Here is a 20,424-nt window from a genome sequence, read left to right on the forward strand (position 1 = left end):
CATATCTTTATCAAAAATACTACACTTGTTTTATTAGATCTCTAAATCTGCATGAAACACTTTTAGTTTTTACTCTTTAAGTACCTTTTTAAACAGGTACTTTAATACTTTTACGTAAGTAGATTTTTTCATGTGATGCCTACAAATTGACTAAAGTGTGGGAACAATATCGTTATTCGAGGCCATAAATTTGTATATTTTTTTGCACAGGTCATCAGGAGGGCTCCGTAAGTAACCTAATATTGCCCTAACATCAAAAACATGCCTGAAGTAGTTTTATATGTCATCCATTCATGTTAAAGTAATTTTGCAAACTCGCTATTCAAACTCTCCTTTCAGTTAGAAATACGAGCCCACACCTCTTGTACAAGACTCAGTCCACACGTCCAGTTTGCATAACAAGGAAGCTCTCTGCAGTACTCCCATGATACAAAACAATACACTACAACTTCACAAACCTGACGCGATTAGTTTAATTAGCGGGATGAAATTGAAACAATAAAAGGTAACATGGTGATCTGAATATGTTAACAATGAATACCCCCTGAAGTGTAACACGCCTCTTTAAAACTGTGCATTTCATAATAGTGGTTTAACAAAGAAGTAGCCCTACTGTTGTACATAATGAAGGAGGCATAGAATTACTCAAACATGCGTGAATGAAACTACACGGAACACAGCATAACTTGAGGTATTACTATGTGGTTAAACATTGACTAAAGTATTAAAAAAACTGCAAAAGTTCCACATTATAGACACAGATGATTTCATTTGATTTGAATTAACATTGTACTTTTGTGGAGTTGACCTCTGGCTGCGATTGCTCTCACTCCTTTAATCCCTGTCTTGGGGGCTCCGTTTGTTGAAACAAGACAAAATTAAAATCCTAACACTTAATTACGCTGAGAGGAGTACTGCTCTTATTAAAAATGATCCGGCTCGTTCATTCCTCAGGGAAATTTGGCTCAAACAAAGCCACCGGGAACAGTACAGAGTTTTATGTTCATTTGAAGTCTGGATTTCTACACTGTTATGCTTTGTCATACTGAGCTGTTACTATTGGTCACGTTTATATTTATGGGAGGCATCTGATTTATTTTTTTATTTTGTGAATAAAATAAAAGCAACATAGAGTATATATAAAACACCTGTAAGTGTGTGAATCCATGTTAAAAAAGATCAATGCCACACTCTGAAACATTTTAGACAAAGCAATAATGTGCTTGTATAAAGTTTGCTGTAGATATTATAGTAAGTTATTGGCAAAAAAATAAAATAAACAATTCAAATTCAAATTAATTAAAGTAAAGACTACACAATTATTTTTATATGTAGAATAATTAAGTTTGTGGTGTGATTTATTAGGCTTCAAAATTAACATTAGCGCTGAGACACAAACATCTCCCTTTCTAAACATAGAAGTGTCCTCTGCTGAGGTATTCATTTTATTTGTGTAGTGTTTAACATGTTGTTAATGACATCCACCCACAGCTCCCTGTCCAACGCCTTATCCATAAATATTGAGTAATTTTAGCGAAACTCGGCAAGAACCTCATAGAGATAAACTTGAACACGAAGTAGCAGAGGTGGGGACTTGCAAGTCGTGATTTGGACTCGAGTCAGACTTGAGTCACTATTTTGATGACTTGAGACTTGACTTGATAAAATGAACTAGCCCTGTGACGTGAGATGACTTGATGTTTCTCCTAAAAAAAAAGAAAAAAAGCTCGAGCATGTTCCTCCACACGTATCTATTTATTACAGATTTGGATACTGTTACATCCCAACTGGAAAAATACAAGCTGTATTTGGTACTTTGTTTTGTTTTTTTAAGATTTGAAATGACTTGACGCTCAACGCAGAGGACTTGGACTCGATTTGGACCTTTGGGGCTCTGACGCAGAACTTGACATGGACTTGTTTGTCTGTTACTTGGGACTTGACCCAGACTTGAGGCTGAAAACTTGAGATTTACTTGGGACTTGCAAAAGAATGACTTGGTCCCACCTCTAGGAAGTAGTGATGCTAACAGTGAGGTCCCGGGTGCTATTGTGCAGAACTTATTACAGTAACCTACTGAAAAAGCAACATACACTACGAGACTGTTCATGTTGCCTGAGTAATCCCTCAGTCGCCCATGTCTGATCTATAGTAAAAGAAAAAATTCAAATCTGTCAACTTTACAAAAAGTTGTAGGAGTGAAGATGTTTCACTGGACACTACCTTATATCTATCTGAAGGGAGGAGTTAAGTACACTGAAACTAACTGTAACTAACTCCTCCCTTCAGATAGATCTAAGGCAGTGTCCACCAATCTGTCCAGACCTCAAGAAGCGGCTTGAATGAACAGCGAAATGTCGACAGATTTGACATTTTCTTTTACTAGTGTTAATATTACAGTCAAAGTACTGAGAAAATTAAAGCAATCCTTTCCAGTGTGGCAGACCCCCCACCTGAAAAGTTACAGAGTGCACCTAAATCTATTCACTTGCAGATTTGTAATTACAATGAAGCTAACTGTGAGCTGAGCCTTGTACTGCAGACCATAAGGAGGGTTCAAATAGGGGCTGAGATTACTCTAACATGCATGGCTGACATATAGAACCTCATGTTTTTGATAAGGGAACAACATTATAACATGACAGAAAGCTCCAAAAAGTTAATTTTACAAAATATCTCTTTAACATCAGTCAGAAGAGATATTGTTATCCAGTAGGGGGAGATGCAGGACGCTGTTCACCCCACCACAATCTACCAATCTCTTGTCCATATTTAGTTTTTCTTTTTTTCCAATGTTCTGGCAGTTTTCATTTTCTTTCATAATTTAGGCTGTCTATTTTAAGAGCTAAAATAAAACACAAATATTACTACCTCCCTATACCTCACAGAAGCCATTTAAAAACAATAGACCGACGCTTTGATAAAATTGCTTTCAAAAAAAGTGATTTTCATAATACGCTTCTTGAAATAAACTCTTCCCTCAGCTAAAAATGTCAGCCAAAATGACATCTGCTTTCTCTTTTGTTTTTTGAGTCACAATTTTAGTAAACATACTCAAATTAAAATGTACCTATGCAGACGTACTCAGTTTTGTTGTTTGGTCCAGTCCTAGTTACTGACATTCAGTTGCTGTGTCCACAGGGAAGACACTTTTCGAAAAATGCCTTGCCTTTATTACAGAGCAAGGCAATGTTGTTCGTGGTAGATGTCTGACCTTTGACCCCTGAGTGTTCTGGTGTTTCAACAGGTCCAATAAGGAGAGTGTGCCGGTCATTCACATCACATAAATTTATTTTTGCCAAAAGAGAAGTACATTCATTTCTATGGTGACCAAGTTTACAGCTGGAGTGTGCTTTCCTGCAATGCTGATGTTGCACTATATATAGTACTAGTAGTTAAGAAAGAGAGAAACAGAGCAAATTCACATACAAATTTGACATTACAAACCTGAACGTCTTTCTAACACGGTAAAGCTAAGGTGCAGCCATTTCCAGTCTACTTTACAGTATTTACAGGGAGCAAATGAACCAAATCTCAAAACGTACTCACAATAGAGGTGGAGACGACAAACTGACGTACACTTAGAACACATGGGAAAGTGGAAGTGTTTCAGTAATCAAGGTGCATTATGGAACTTTTATGGTGGAGGTTGTATCGCCTGCTTGTCTCCGCAGAGATTCTAACTTGGTAGATGCATTGTGTAACTTTTCTGGTAGAGCATTTATAGCCTGCTTGTCTCCATGGAGATTTTAACCTGGTTTGTTCCACAGTACAGCACTAAACTTATCTATCTCCATGGAGACAAGCAGCCAATTTACAAGTCAGATCTGTGGAGAGGCAGCCCCATTCACCTTTTTCAACGTATTTGTTTTAGCAATAAAAACACCTGTAATTACAGGAGATATGTTTAATGCCGTACCGTGGAACCTTCAGGGCAAAGCAATGACTTTTCCATGGAGTAAACAGGGCATGAGTGGCCAGACAAATTCCATAGTGCACCTTTTATTTAAAATCCAATCTCATTGTATAATACTCTGATTCAAGACATTAAAAACACATTGAGTCAATACACTACATTTTGAAATGTATGGACATATTTTCAGTTAAAATAATGATAAAAAACAACATACTTGGAATGTTTACTATACAAACTGCCATTGGGGAGATACTAACTTTCCCATACTGTAATATGTTTGTATGTAACATGTTTGAAGTTTATAAAATCATTTCAATAATCTGAATATTGGATTTTTTCATAATAAATAAATAAATACAACTCTAAATAAATATCATTTGGTTGCGTGTAAATCTGTGGATATTATCTTTGTGTCATCTCGAGCAGTTAAAACCCGCCTCCGTAGAGTTCTATGGCCAGTTCATCCCTAATAAGAAAGTCCAGCCTGCATTTTGTCGTCTTAAATTAAATCAAAAGGTCTTAAAGGGAGTTGTCGGTTGTGTTGTGCTTGCAGACACTTGCTGGACGAACATGGATGACATTTATAGTTCAGTAGTAGTTACACAAGCAGAGTCTTTTGAAATTGTTCTACAAAGTCTGCAGGAGCCAGTCGAAGAGGCCAGACACTCTGCCTTGCTCTTCCTCCTCCTCTTCCTCACTCTTCTCACAGAACTGAAGGACGGCTCGGAACAGGTCCCCCACCCTCCATGCCTTCTGGGTCATCAGCAGAACCACTCTCTGAAACTGGAACAACAGAACGATCACAACGTCAAATTGTGTTTACAGTTTTTGCTGGGTGTCTTTATATTGTCGTGTTTATAATAGTGTAAAAGTAGGAGTTTTTCTGTCCTTAGTCACATGATCACATATTACAATCTGAAATAAAAAATAAAAAAATCATAACATGGACTAAACCAAAACTATTCATGGGTTTCAGTTTTCTGTCAGTTTAAAATACTTAATCACCATGGCAACTCTGCTGGTTTTCCCATCATTCTGAAACCCAGCAAACTAAATCAGATCTAAATCAGGGTCAAACTGGGAGCCACATTTTGAGAACTGCAGAACAGCAGCGACCCTTAATACCTTGGCCTCCCTTCTCTCTTTGGACCTCCTAAAATAGAGCGCAGACAGGCCCAGCTCAGAGGCAGCGATCCACTGCAGAGTCACACGCAGCTCCCAGTCCCTGGAGTCCGAGTCAAGGTCGCAGTTCAGCACCTGGAGCTCCCTGGGGTTAGTGCTGTCCCCTGCTGGCTTCACCAAACTGCCCTCTGAAAAGACAAGCACATGGCTTTTAATATGGATTTGAAAAACAGCGCATATTTATAAGAACTACCAGTGCATATTTTTACTTTATTGAGAATCTCTCTGACAAAACGTTTTCTAGTTTCAATTCAAGCTCTTTGACTGAAAAGTCTGCCCTCTCTTTTTTAAATGCTTTCAAACTGTTTTACTGTTTTACTGTCTGTAAATAATGCATGTTTGTGTTATATTCATACTTAAACCCACACTGTGCTGCTCTATCTGGACTTTAACATGTGCGTCTGTGTCTGGAATGCCTGACATTATTTTACCGTAAATTTCTGATTACTGAGCAAACCTGAATATAGGCCACACCAGCAAAATTTTAAAAGAAAATACATTTTGTACATATATAGGCCGCACTTGACTATAAGTCACAGGTTTTCATGTTGTAACATGAGATATTTACATAGAAAGACGGTACACGGATTTTTTTTTTCAAACTGTGCCTGAAAATCAGCAGTATAGCACCAACACGCCATCAACATGGGATGAACATACCTGCAAGTTTAGAAAATAAAACAGCACCAACACGGGCCATCTACTTTTATTTCCTCTGAAAGCTTTTGTCGCCTTTTTACATTGACTAAATTCTTCCCACTGCTGTTTCACACCATCGGTTCATTACTGCCAAACTTATAAGCAGTGGCTCCATTTCCTTCTTTGATGGCCAGATCGATTGCCTTTAACTTACAAGATGCATCATATGCATTTCTTTGTATGTTTTCCATGATGAAGGTGTGGATGATGGGCAAAATGACAGTTCAAAATTAAAACTAGTGTATTCTTCAGTGCATAATCTCTCCCCACATCTGTCTCACTTTTGCGTTTACTGCTAGAGAGGGCCCCCCGGTGGCGGCAAACCTCTATTAATTTGCCACATCATAATATAGGCCACAGGATTCAAAGCATGGAAAAAAAGTAGCAGTTTATAGTCTGTAATTTACGGTAATCTATGAAATGTCTGACTATGTTTTATCTCATTGCGATCCCTCTTCCCAGAGTCCTTGTACATCTGGCAAAGGACGACAGATGGGAATTAGCCTCTTGGTTAACTTTGGCATATTATACATATTATACAGTTGCTCAATATGCTCTGTTCTTGTAGTAAACAAATAAATAAAATGACTATTCACGTTTGGACTGATTATGAGATGAGTGCTTTTAATGTTCACACCTGTAACTCGTTTTGCAGATCTGCACTTTTAATCATTCAAGCTCTTCACAGCACACTCAAGTTAAACCTGATTGTGTGAGCAGAGAAATCAACTTGAAACCAACAGTTCCAACTGTCCAGGATGTGGAACAGGTAGTGTTTTTTTGTTTTGTTTTAACCCTATGTCCACTAGTTCAGTCCAGACTATGGTACTACGCATACTGACTTCAACTATGATGCTGTATCTAGTTTTACAAATCATCTTGCTAACATCTTGTAGATATTTCAAGTCAACAGTTTTAAATCTTGTCTAAATGTTCACAACAACACAAGTATATGCACTCATCTGAGTTTTCACAACTTTTTATTTACCATATGAGCACTGAAATATAGTACTTATATAGTTACTTAAATACTTACGATACTTAAAAAAAGTATCCTTTCTTCATTAGTTTGTCATTGAACTAACCTCTCATTCAGTAAGGTCATTTATTTATATTCCCCTTCATTAAAAAGAAATAGCACATAATGTCCTTTACGCTTCACGGATTGTCAAATGGAGCTACTGTGAGTGTTGGAGGAGGAGCTGAATAATTAAGCGGTTAATAAGGCAGAACTGACACTAGAATCCAGCACACACTTACCAGGGACAGTCCCCCTCACCACTGCAGCATAGCCCCTCTCTGTCTGCTCACTGCACAAGTACAGAAACACACCATTAGAACCGCATAATGACAATGTGCTATTAGCTTCTTTGCCAAATCACTGCCCGCCCGCTCGCCTGTCAAAACTACACATCAACTGCCTGCTGCTTTCATGAGAAACACAATATGCCAAGTGTAGACTTCCTGTAGTGTAAAAATGGTATTGTACACACCAGAGTGACTATTAAGAAAAAAAGTTATCTTGATTCTATGACGTGTACCTGATCAAGGTGCTTTGAGTGGGCACCTCGGAAAATGCTTCCAAGTCGGTTAGGCCCAGACTGGAGGCGCTGCTCGTCCCGTTCCTGAAACAGAGCGGTTGATCATGTTATTTAGATCAAGTGTTTATTGATTTTAAAAGAGACAAAAAGGCTATAGTTAGTAAGCTGGTGTGGTGGTAGGATGTGAGCAGAAGCTTGAAGGGCCTCTAGTGGAAGAGCAGGTGAGAGACATCCAGCCGCATGAGGAGCCCGGGTCCATGAGGAGGGGATGAGTCTGGAGCTGGAGCTGTCTAATGTCTACATCAGCGAAACATCTACTGACATGCTTTCACAAGAAACAATCACAGAGCGCTAATGTAGCACAGCATGTGATTAAAGGTGCATATGTGGATGAAACGATCTCACTGAAGAGAAATCTACTATTTGTCTTAGTATCCTCTTAGGTAGAACTACACTGAAAGAGGGTCCACTGCACTGCAAACCCCATGTTCACCATACTTCAGATAAGAACTATCACCATGGAGCTCTACCCAAGATAAACTACTTGCATAAAACATTTGATTACCCCTTACAACTCTATTCCTCAAAATCATCCTTCAATCATTCTCAGACTAACCCAACTGTGGTATGCGTGTGTTAAGTATGTGTTTTAGGATAATTTTGTTAGTGTAAGCGAACATGGTATTTCAGTGGATGAAATATACACTTTAACTGTATCAGATTCCCAGTGTAATGTCTCTGATCATTCAGTCTTCCCCAGGGCAGCTGTGGATATAGTGCTTCCACACCATTAGTGTGAGTGAGAAGTGCATGAACAATGTGTCTAATTGTGAAGTGGCATCGAGTCTTACATAAGACTGTTTTATAATTAGTGCCACCTGGTGAGTCATGTTACACGTGCAGAGCTGTAGACATGGGGCTGTGATTCCTGAGAGTGATCACAACATGGTGGGACTACGGCGCTGCATAAGGTCACACTGAATCAGCAGGTACAGTGTTAGTTCTACGAAACCTGATTTCTTGCTAAATGTTTAAAGTGTTTCCATTGGCCAAAGGTGAATCTTACCTCCATCTACCTCTACACTACACAATGCACCTTTAAGAGTACCAGACAAACCTCTGGCCTTTCCCCACCATACAGCTGTATGGCCCGGCCCGCTGATGAAGCAGAGGATGGTGTAGCAAATGTTTAGAGCCAGAGCCTTTGATGTCGTCATGTGGGAGCTTTGTGAGATGGGCTCCTAAAGCGGCCCTGTGCAGATGCATGGGAGGTTAACGCTGCTCTAATCCTGTATGCAGGCTATGAGAAAGGAGGAGGGGGGGGGTCTCTGCACACAGCACCACAGCACCATGAAAACAGCAGCAGCAGCAGCAGCAGAGGGGGTAAACTGGCAGTGGCTCATGGGCACTGTTAGCAGAAGATGGGGCCATGACACAGCGGTGCGTACAGACCCCTCGCTCAGGTGGATAAAACTACTGCTCTCCTCGGGCGGGTCTTCCTCCGGGCTCATGTGAGACCAGCTGCCCATGCTCTCCTCACTGCTAGCACTCAGAGAACGCTTGTCCCGCTTCACCACTCTGTCCCTCTCACTGCTGGGAGAGCACACCACACACCACACAGCAGCTGTCAAAGGCTGGCAAAACATCACTCACGTCATGACTATATGCTTACTGTCGCTGTCATCTTTCTGTCACACACAACTTTTCACATAATAAAAAACAAACAAACATTGCAATATCTGACAGTGTTTCATATTGAAAACCTTCTTCACCAGTCCGTGACGCCAGAATTAAAAGGGGTTTCTTGTTTCTCATTTTTTGTCCTAACTGTACACTCAAACTTCACCTGTATTTCAAGGTTGAAGGTTCTTAGAAAACAAGTTTACTCAACCCTGTTACTACCTCTGTTGTATCTGCTAACATTGTAAGCTCAGTAGTCCTGTCTGTTTTCCTGTAGATGGGTAAGAGAGTGATTAAATTAGGTCCAGATCAGATGAGTGAGAGCTGCCAACCTCGACCTGTCCACAGAGAAATCAGCCTTATGGATCCTCACTGCGATGGTGCCAGTGCTCACAGCGGAGAGGCAGAGGCACAGCACCAATGTGTGAACTAAGAAGAGGTGGAACCAGCACAACTCAAGTAAATTTACACAAAATAATATGTTATTGAAGCGAAATGTGAAATGTGTTTAGCCCTGTAGAGAGTTTTAACAATTCAAAACTAGCCTAAATGTAGTAGTAGTAGTAGTAGTAGTGGTAGTACTAGTAGTAGTAGTAGTAGTAGTAGTAGTAGTAGTAGTAGTAGCAGTAGTAGTTTTTACACTTTTATCTTTACACATCAACCAAACCAACACATAGCTTCATTGAGAAAATATATATTACCAACTAACAACTGCCACTGATACAATTCTTCTGTATGCATGCTCAGTGGTGAATGAAGTACTGAATTTTGTTACTTAAGTATAAATACAGAGGCAAAAAGTTACTCAAGTAAAAGAATCACAGGTAATCACACTTAGGTAAAAGTATTTAAATACCTGTTTAAAAATGTACTTTATGTGTTAAGTTGTTAAAGTGATATCGATAAAATATTTTTGTCAACAATAACAATACAAATCAGTTTTTAAATTTTTGACATAAATTTTGTGTATTTATTTTTGTTTGTTCAAAGCTGAAGCTTGAACTCGAAAAGGATGTTACCATGAACAAATCATATGAAAAGTACTTTTACTTTCAGTCCTGTTCAAAAGTGTAGTGGAGTAGAAAGTACAAATCTACTTAAGTACAGTACATTACTACTTCACTACTGTACTTCATTACCTTCCACCACTGTGCATGTTAAGCCAGTACCTTCTCACCATGAGGCCAGTGTTCCACCTTATTGTCCTTATAAACCTTACAAAATGATGTAATGCAAAACACCTTTAAATGTTCAAATAAACTTTTTGCTTGACTTTTTTGCCTGTACTTTTCCCATTTTCTGCTGCTTCATTAGATTTCACAGCCGATGCAGCTTTTTTAATCTTCCTAACTACTCCCAGTGGACTTTGTGCTCGCAGGCCGCGCACACACTTGTCCAGAGCAGTGGAGTTTGCTGCTTGATGAGTCTCGTGAAATCATTTCGTGATCATCAGCCATTGTAGTGCTGCCTGCGCTAGCGTCTGACGGCTAAGCTAATGGGACGGTGGCCTAGAGCTGCACTGACCGGTCGCAAATGGTACTCGTCTCTTTATAGCGTCATAAAAGTGCGTTATAAAGTGCAGTTTGGTGGCTTAATGTGAGTTTTTTAACTACTTTATACTGCTTAATGTGGTTTTTATGGGTATGGCAGTGGTGAAAATAGTCTTGAAAAACGTTGACTGGGCAACACAACTTTTTACTTTACTTTCTCTGTCACTAATAGTACAAGCATACACAAATAAACACGATTTTACTATTATAGTTATCTGGTCTCATTAAGGGACAAACTAGTAATAACACTTTAAAAAGATTGCAAGTTCTAACACCTACAATTAATTGTTTTAAGTAGAGACAGACTGATGGCAATACCGATGAACAACCGATGGCCGATCAGCTCTACCGACATTAGTTATTTTCCTCAAATAATGTCATTTAAATTTACTACAAACTGATCCACAGCTCTTTTATTTTACCACAGACCATTAAAGAGAGCTCTGTATCACATTTAATGCAGTTGTCTCTTTGTTAAAGTATTAAAATAAAGCTCTGTGTGTATGTTATAAGCAGAAAATTGACCAAACAATTTAAGGCCAATAGCCGATACGTTAAAAAATCCCAACATTGGCCGATATATTGGTCTATCTTTAGTTTTAAGTTATTATTTTATATACTTATAATGTGTGTGATTTTGGCCCTCAAACTCAAACTTTAAAATTAATTTATCAGTGAACCACTTGGCAGGTAACAGTAGTTGAGCCTATACGATCCATTATCTAGGGATCATACATATTGCAATTTCATTTCTCCAGTATCTATGTCCATAAACTGTAGACCTTCCTTATATCATAGTTGAAATATATATCCAGAAACTTTCATTAATGTATATAGCCATATTAAGAAAGTGCACGTTCAGAGATCGTTTAGCCATCTCCCTTTCACTGCCTATGACTTATTCAGAAATAAATACTTTGACCTTGTTCTACCAATACCCATTGGCTTCAACTTCGGCAATGTGAATGCAGTTTGGAGTGATCAAGGAGAGGTGAAATGCCCCTCGGCCTGTGAAATATGAAGCCTCTAAAAGCTTTCTGCAAACACTGTATATCACCCAGGGAGTCACAGCCCGAGCCGATAATTTGTCAAACTATACACCCCCCAAAATAGACGACTTTTCCTCTTGTGCTGCTTTAAACTGACTACAGAGAGAAAGGTTTGAAATAGATCTATTCTATTTGTAAAGCTAAAGGTGTTGCATCTTTCAAATACTGGGATAGCTTTAAATGAATGAATTTCACTGCCAAATCGCTCGTTTTATCCATAAAAAGAGGCTAGTCATACTTTATAACAACTACACATTAATAAGCAATAATAAAGCATGAAAAAAGATGAAAGGTTTATAAGCATTTGTTTAAGAATCACTTACCCTAAGTAAGTGGTCCATTTGGTCCATAGTCCACTTTTTTATACAGTCTATGGGTTAGGGTTAGGAATTACGGCAAGGGTATTACAGTTAAATTGTTGCTAAGCCTGAATCATTCTTAATAAACAATTTGTTCATTATAAATTGAAGTCTTTCCTCATGCTTTACTAAGGCTTATTATTTGTAGTTAGTATAAAGTGTTATCTAACCATAGGAGCGACTTTTGTTCTAAAAATAAATTGCAAAGTACTACAAGTTGAAATGACAGATGCTCTACCTGTTGCTGCTGACTCTCTCCGTCCGTTTGGGAGCAGAGTTTTCCGGTGGAGGGTCTTTGGGTCCAGCCCCCCTGCTCTCGAGCTGAGGTAAGCTCTCCTCCACTTTCTGATCCCCCTCTATGTGTATCAAGGGCACATCTCTTGGGCCCCTGACTCGAGGCAAACCGCTGTCTTTTGAGCCAAATCCATTCCCGGTTTGCTCCTGGCTGGATTTGCTGCGACTACAACTAAGATGTGACTGTTTGAACCCCCTTCTCCTCTCCCCTACGGGCATGTGAGGCTGTGAAATGGCCCCAATACTGTCCTGCTGCCCTCCAATAGCACATTTCCCGATATCCACGATGTCAGCTGCTAGGCGATTGGCAAACTGCTGCACATGAGGCTGAGAGTCAACCGAAACCTCCAGGTCAATACTGTCCTCGGGATCTGCAATGATCTTGTTCTTTCTCATTAGCGACTCAATGGAACTGGACCAGGTCTCATGAATCAGCATATCCGTGATCTGGTCCGTTTTTCCCCTCTGATACAGGCAAGAGTCCGACTTACACAGCCCAGTGGCAGACACCGAGTTGCTGGGGTAGATATTTAAAGTGTCCCCGTGAACGTTCCGAGCGAATCCGTCGAAAGAGTTAGCTTTGATGGGTGAGTTGACAGTGAGACGAGAGTCAGAGGAGCGCCGGTCGGGCACTGAGGACTGTCTGATACAGAAGGGGGAACGAGGAGAAGGCGGGAACAGGCTATTGCTCCATTCTTTTGTTTTTGCAATGCCATAATCTTTGTTTTCCTTATCCATGTCCCGCAGCATAAACCTATAGAACTCCTCAGTGATGCTCTCAGTACTAGACTGTTTAGACAGACAAGATGAGGCCCTGACATTAAGATGACCGTTTTTCTTTGTAGCAGCTTGTTGGACTGCTGCTGCTAATATACTGCTAGCATTTTTTCCTGCGTAGTAGTCTAGCAAAAGGTCAAAGCCCCTGCCCTCCGTCTCCATTTGATTTACCATGAATCGAGAGAACTCATCGGTTATGCTTTCACAACTTGACTGTTTTGAGATGGAACTACCCCGGCTTAAGTTCTGACCTAAGCGACTTCCAGGGCCTAACGTGTTGGCAGTGCCCGATGGGTCGCTGTCCTCTTCTGGGATACTCTCGTAGCTTGACGCCTTCCCCCTACTCCACCTCTCACATTGGAGTCTGCTGCGTGGTTGCCCTGCTTTGGATGTGTCCACTACATTGAGTTCTGGGCAGTTCATGATGCGTGCTGTGACCTCTGAAGCGAACAATGCGAAGGGGTCCTGCATTTCATCCGGATGCACTGTCTCATCTACCACCCTGTTCACCAGGCGCTCCATTAGCTCCGGCTGCTCTTCTGTTTTCCTCTTGATCTCGCTCAGACGTGGGGCTCTGTGTTTCTTAGAGGCAGCATTGCTTCCTGGACCGTCTTTCCTCCGGAGCACTGTGCGACAAGCTGGAATCAGATAGGCCTCAGTTCCATCTGTCGTTGCCCCTTTCAGAGCACAAAACCACGGCTGCTTCCCAGTGGAATTCTCCAAACAGATTGCGGCTAATTCTGTAGCCATCGACACTACAGTTGAAGCCAGATCCTCTGCGTAACATGTAATGGGCGTCTTGGAGTCTGTGTCCATTTTGAGCGAGACCAGAGAACTGCACGAGTTGAGGGACGACTGGGGAGTTAAAGAGGACTGTCGGCTGTCACTGCTTGTGCCCAATCGCCCCCTCCTCTCTGCACAGTGAACCGGAATCTCACTCAAAGGATCCCTGATGGAACCTTGCTGGCTGGAAAGATGCTCTGAGAATTCCTTGGCAGGCAATGGCGCACACTTGGACAGATTTTGTCTTAGTATCGCCTGCTCTCTCTGGGGCGGGGGACTCGTGTGATGTCTGTCCTCAGAGAGATGTCTCTCCTTTGAAATAATAGTTACCTTATTCACGCTGTGTTGTGTTGTCCTGTTTTCACTGTTAGCAGGCTGGTTACTATTTATTAAGCAGTGCAATTTTCCATTTCTGTTGGCGGTGGTGTCAGGCAAATTATTTTCATCTGCTTGGGAGTCGGACAAGCTTTGATCACTCCGAGAAACATGATTTATCTTTTTTTGTGTAATGCAAAGAACATCAAAAAGCAAGTTATTCACACTCTCTTGTAAAAAGTGTTGGAAACTTGGCACCTCTTTACCGCATCCTTCTAATTCTTTTTTCTTCCTGGCTTTCTCAAGAGCATGCTTAAAAAGACTATCGGCAACCTCATTGATCATATCGTCCACCTCTCTATCGTCAGTGCATTTCTTTGGACACGTGATCCCGTCTACGATTTTATAATGGGTTGTCTCCAGCAAATGAGCTATGCTTTTATAACCCTGAGGTTGCGTCAAAACTTCAGCAGCCTCTCTGTGCAAGATTTCAGCGATATTTGCACGAAATGCTTCCACGCTCGTGCCCTCCACTACGCTGCAGTGAAGTGTGAAGGCTGTCGAGGCTTCCACTGCCGACATAAGACCCCTGGATGGTGCGTGGACGTCCACAGATTCCACATCAGATTCCACACACTCTCCCGACTCCTCCGTCAGTTCAACCGCAGCCACAGCCCCTGCGACCTGTGCCATTCCGCACATTGCAGATGGTAAGGAATAGTCCACTTCCTCCTCGGGTTCGTTTACTTCTTCCTCATTATCATCCTCCGATTCCATTGCGAGCTTTTCCGTAACTTGAGGGCTGGTGATAGTTCCAATAACATTAGCCGCACAAGCTAACGCCACTTCTACGTGTTTGGAAGCATGCGCACTGCAGTGATGGGCGATATGTACAGGAGTTCCATTTTCTGATGTTTCAGATTCTTCGGTATCGACTATGTTGGAGCTATGGCTCTCCGACCATTCGCCTGGTCCCTCTGAACTATCCGGACTCTGGACTATTACTATTTTGGGAAGTTCGAAAGAGCAGGTGCGCTGTTGAGTGGGTCCTCTTGATTCTGAATGGGCAGGACTAGTCCGGGAAACGCTGACAGCTGCCTCAGAGACAAAGGAGGATTCATCTTGGGACAGACGAATAAAGGCATCTTGCAGTACCGACTCTGCGAGGTTGGTAGCGTAGTAACCGGCAGATTCTTTAGTCTGAAGGCTTGCCTGGCGTGCTATCTCTGCCTTGGCTTCGCTGGTTGTTGGATGTTGAGCAGACAGTCCCCTCTGACACAGCCTGATGGAGTGTTTCGGTGCCCCTTCTGCCACAGTCTCTGCCAGGTCACTGCTCTCAGACTCTGTGGACATACAAGAGAGCTAATGAGAAATGTCCAGTCTGATTACAGACACACTTCATCAGCTGCAGATGCACCCAAGCTACAGCACTTTGACACTGGCCAATGCATTTTTTTATTTCTTCTACAACTATTTCTGGATTTCATGACATCACCACACCTGAGAGATATTCAGATTGACTGAATTAAATTAGTCAGACACAATATATTGATCATATATATATATATATATATATATATATATATATATATATATATATATATATATATATATATATATATATATATATATATATATATATATATATATATATATATATATATATATATATATATATATATATATATATATAAATGAATACTTCTAACAACAAGTAGGCCATGGCCAATCCCTGTTACTTGTTTTTTGGCAGTGTGGTGCACTATAACCAAAGTGACTAATATTGTGACTAGTGATTAAAACATGATTTTGCAATAAAACAATGTGATAGTAGAAGAGATTTCCATCAGATTATGAAAGATTGATGAGACACATTTTCAATAGCTTAAAAGCCTATTTTTGGAGGGATTTTTATTTGAAGACATTATATATTTTCCTTTGGTTTCTATATTGTGGAATCTGGACTGTAAACTACATTTGACCTTCTTTGCATATTGCTGTAGTGTAATGTAGTATGATTTGGTTTAATAAAAGAAAAATAAAAGTTCAGGGTATGCGTCTGCCTTCTCCCATTATCAGTCTCACATTATCACACACTAGTGCATAAACACGGCCAAAATATCCCACCATTCCTAAAGCCATCATCCTCGCTGTCTTCTCCCAGGTGCTCCGAGGCCGTCTGGAAGTCGTCTTCGATGGAGGAAATGGAGCGGTTTGTATCATCCTCGGCTCGCTGCACTGCCCTGCCCTGTTGCTGCTGAAGCTGCCTTTCCCGGCCCCACTGCAAACCCATCAGGAACTTGTTGATCTCCAGAATGACGTTAGCCGGCTCCGTACGCCTTTTCTGTCCGGAACACTGGAGCAGACACACGCCTGTGCTCTTGTGTTGCTGCTGGGCCTGAATAAAACATGAAAAGAAAGCTATGAGAGTTATACACATAACAATACCTAAAACAAGATACTGTAGTTTTGAATGTAGGTTGATGGTATTGTCTTTATTGTTTTGTGGTGCTACTAGGGCTGTCAAAAGTATTGAATCAGATATTAGTCAATACTAAAACTAGTATCGAAGCTAGATACTCAAAAAGTGACAATCACAGAAAAGAAATAAACCTTTCCTGAATAATATTAGAATGATCTTGAGCTGTATGAGAACAGGGATAAGACCACATAGACTATAGTATACACCTATGGACCACTATGGAACCTACCTTAATGACTGAAGGGTTACACACATACAAAGCCATATGGTAATATTAAAAGAAAGTACTATGATTTAAGAAATAGTGTTTTTTTATTATCATCGTGGTATAGCAATTGTTATTGAGCATTGAGTCTATTCCTCAGTATGAGTTTTAGTATTTAGGCATGCACCGATCCAGATTTTCAGTTCTGATACCGATATCAACACTTTGATTTTAAATATATGGCAATACTCTATATTAACCGATTCCAGTGCAGTGAAAATGACACTTATCTCCTTAAAACTTACTACACAAACGTTTTAATCATGTCATGTAACTGTTATTTATCTTTCAAATAACTACTAAACAACTTTGCATGAATTAAAGTTCAAACATTATGACACATACTAGGCCAGAATCAGCCTGCAAGAAGTCTTATTACATTCACTTAAAGGCCTAATCAGGATCTCGATATCAAGGAACCAATACTCAATACCAGTATCCATATTGGGGCATCCCTATTAGTATTGTGGCAACACTAGTTATAAGCATATTGATATCAAACCAAGAAAACAAGTAGTTTCAGACACAGAGTGGTGTTCATGCATGTTGTTTTGTTGGGCGACTTCTGCAAGTTTAACAGAGCACAGATTCATGCAAGTTTAATTATTTGCAGAGGCTTTGTACAGCTCATATTGATCCAGTGAGTGCTTTATTCACAGATGAAATAGATAGCTGATGTGGTTTTCAGGAAAATACTGTTGCAAGAACGAATAACATTACAGCTGCACCTATTTCAAGATTGAAAGTTTACTCTTACATGCACATATTCCCAATATGTTTAACCAATATGGATGGAAAAAAGCACGTTGAATTTGTAGATTTAGCTCAGTAATATTTAACGAGGGTGCTAGGAGGAAAAGTGATTATAGTTCTCCTCCCTCAAGCAACAAGATGGTTTAATTCCCAAGCTGGTTACTATCACTGTGGAGTTTGCATCCCTGGCTATTTTACTGTGGGCTCCCTCCATGGACTGAAAAGGTAACCTAATGAGTAAATGTTTAAATTGTAATAGTTATAGTAGTTGTAGTAATGCGGGATGTAAAATTAATCAAATTTTAATTGAGCAAGTGTTTGGTGCAGAGAGAATTTAAATTGGATTATTTTATTGTGGTAAATTGCACTGAGTCTGTATTGTTTCTGTTCTGGAAAGTAATACTGAAAGGAATTTTTATTAATTTATAATCTGACAATATAACATTGAATAGAAAGTTGAGATGGATTAATATGAGGAACAAATTCGTCATTCATCTCCCAGCCCTACTAATTTATGTATGAATATTCGGGTTTTCTCCTGAGTACTTGAACACAAGCAGATGCTGAAGATGTTCTTGATTAACATTATCTTTTATAAAGCCATGGCTGAATTCTCTGCATGTGTCAAAAGTTATGCTGTAGTTCTGTTTGCACACTGACCTCCAGGCCGTCCAGCAGCAGGAGCTCGTTGTCTTTGGACTGTTGTGATGTCAGTACCTCCACCAGCCTGGGCAGGTCTGGAGATACACTTGATAACATCTGCAAGAGACATGGTATGCACATAACACAGTGCCAATCACACAACATGAAGGGCTGGAATCAAAATGCAGAGTGGACCAAATTACAAAGATGGTAAAGCTTTGTCTGAAATTTGAGTCCAGCTTAGAACAATTGCGTCCTTAGGCAAGACACTTGACTTTGTCTGTGTGTGAATGTGGTGAGAGAGAGTGATATAGTAGTGCCATATTGAAAGCCTTGCTTCCATCAGACTACCCCAGGGCAGCTGTGGCTACAGAAGTAGCATACCACCACCAGATGTAGAGAGAAAGAATGATTTTGTTTAAAGCATCTTTGGATGTCCTATTTGAATTGAACTATCACATATTTTATATAAAATTAGAGAACTATACTGCACTATTATTAAAATAAATAAATAATAATTATATGACCCGATTAATGTTATTAAGAGTTAACTTTACATAAGAGGTAAATTAGTCCTTAAAGCTGTGTAGTTCCCAGACACAGATTTAGACATTCAAAACTCTAATTTGCCCCAAAATGTCATTTGCAGCCTTCCCCAATCCATGATATGAAAAAAGATTTGCTTGCTTCTAAGAGAGATGTGTAATTATTAAAAATATCCCAAGAGAGTTTACCAAATCATTAATAATCGCCCACCAGAGGAACCAGCAGCTGCAAAAACGCATCCAAATCTGCATAATATCTAAACAAGTCAAGCCTCTAATTCTAGCTAATGATCCGGAATCCATGGCAACAGAGTTTTTTTTATGTGACAGATAAAGGAGTGATTGGAGGGAGGGTGTGAGGAGCAGGAGGTGGGAATCAAATGGCATGTTACAAAGATGGGAGAGGAGTTCTGCTCACCTTCAGATTTGGTTCTTCACGGCAGTTTGTCTTCTTTGAGTCCACGTTCACAAAGCAGATCTGAGGAGACAGGAAGGAAAAGATTTGGCATACAGATATTTGGACAAAACAATCCAAACAATTTTCATTAATGCTTCTCAAACAGTGGTACAATGATGCTAGTTGTGTGTTCATTTTTATCCTATTTCTGGTCACCTTTGGGTTAGTCTCTGTGTACAAGTACTTAAGACATGTGTTGTCAGTTTTGGACTTGTTTTTGTCCTAAATTACACTTGGTATAACGTCTTGCATAGACTGCACCCGGTCCAGCTATGGCTTAGATGTTGGACTGGTTTTATTGCAATGTGACACTCACACGAGAACCGTAACTCTGCTGTGCTGTTGCGATCACCGCCCTTGAAGATGAACATGTGAGACCAAGTGTTCACACGATAACTATTTATTTATTAAGGGAAAAGGTTTGTGGTTGGAGCTGGCATCCAGTAAAAGTAGACTTTCAACTGAATTATTCTGGACCACCGCAGTACCTCTCTCTACTTGTAATTATACGGAATACTTGTCGCCAGCAGACCGGAGCTGCACCGCGTGTAGTCTGAGCCTGGGGTAATGCTGTTATAGACCTGATTAAGTTTTGGTGGTACTTGGAAAGTTTGAGAACCACTAATCTTGATCTTGGGACCATACCTGAATCTTTTCATGTAATGTAAAATCTTTTTTGTCTCATTTTCCAACATTTACTAGCAGCAAGTTATCAAATTGGCTAGGACATCGCAGCAAAAAATGTTGATTCCCAGATGATATGGCATATGGCATCTGTCTCGTGGAGTTTGCATGAAATCCCTGTGGGTGAAGTGCTCTAGGTTATTTACCTAAAACACGAGTGCTTCAGCTAGGAACTCCTAACCACAGGCTATAGCCCAAGATCTGGAGAAGGGTGCGTTGGTGAACATGTTTTCATACAATAACATGCAGGAATTATATCTGCAGTTGCTTTTGTCCCGTTAGCAAATTTAGCAAGTTCTTATTTTGTCACATATGACCATTTATTATGATTTCAAGAGTCCACACTACCACGCTAACATATGCTTTTTGATATTCTCCTATTGCAATATTCCTTCTGTGGTATCTGTCAGTGAACTCCTCATAGACTTTAAATATAAAAATCAAAGCGGCC

At 40.1% G+C, this 20,424-nt stretch overlaps 1 protein-coding gene across 1 annotated transcript in view; it reads right to left on the reverse strand.

The window, feature by feature from the left end:
• Window positions 1-4,399: 4,399 nt before the first annotated feature.
• sphkap (SPHK1 interactor, AKAP domain containing) overlaps window positions 4,400-20,424 on the reverse strand; it is a 47,173-nt gene continuing 31,148 nt past the window's right edge. The window contains exons 4-12 of the mRNA XM_033977570.2: window positions 19,251-19,310; window positions 18,306-18,404; window positions 16,273-16,543; window positions 12,215-15,488; window positions 8,791-8,931; window positions 7,339-7,422; window positions 7,058-7,107; window positions 5,042-5,226; window positions 4,400-4,699 (exon numbers count right to left, since the gene is read on the reverse strand). Of these exons, the coding sequence (XP_033833461.1) occupies window positions 4,544-4,699; window positions 5,042-5,226; window positions 7,058-7,107; window positions 7,339-7,422; window positions 8,791-8,931; window positions 12,215-15,488; window positions 16,273-16,543; window positions 18,306-18,404; window positions 19,251-19,310 (4,320 nt within the window). The 3' untranslated portion in view covers window positions 4,400-4,543. The remainder of the gene's footprint in view (window positions 4,700-5,041; window positions 5,227-7,057; window positions 7,108-7,338; window positions 7,423-8,790; window positions 8,932-12,214; window positions 15,489-16,272; window positions 16,544-18,305; window positions 18,405-19,250; window positions 19,311-20,424) is intronic.

This window comes from Periophthalmus magnuspinnatus, chromosome 13, assembly GCF_009829125.3.
Source record: "Periophthalmus magnuspinnatus isolate fPerMag1 chromosome 13, fPerMag1.2.pri, whole genome shotgun sequence".
NCBI classification, from domain to species: domain Eukaryota; kingdom Metazoa; phylum Chordata; class Actinopteri; order Gobiiformes; family Gobiidae; genus Periophthalmus; species Periophthalmus magnuspinnatus.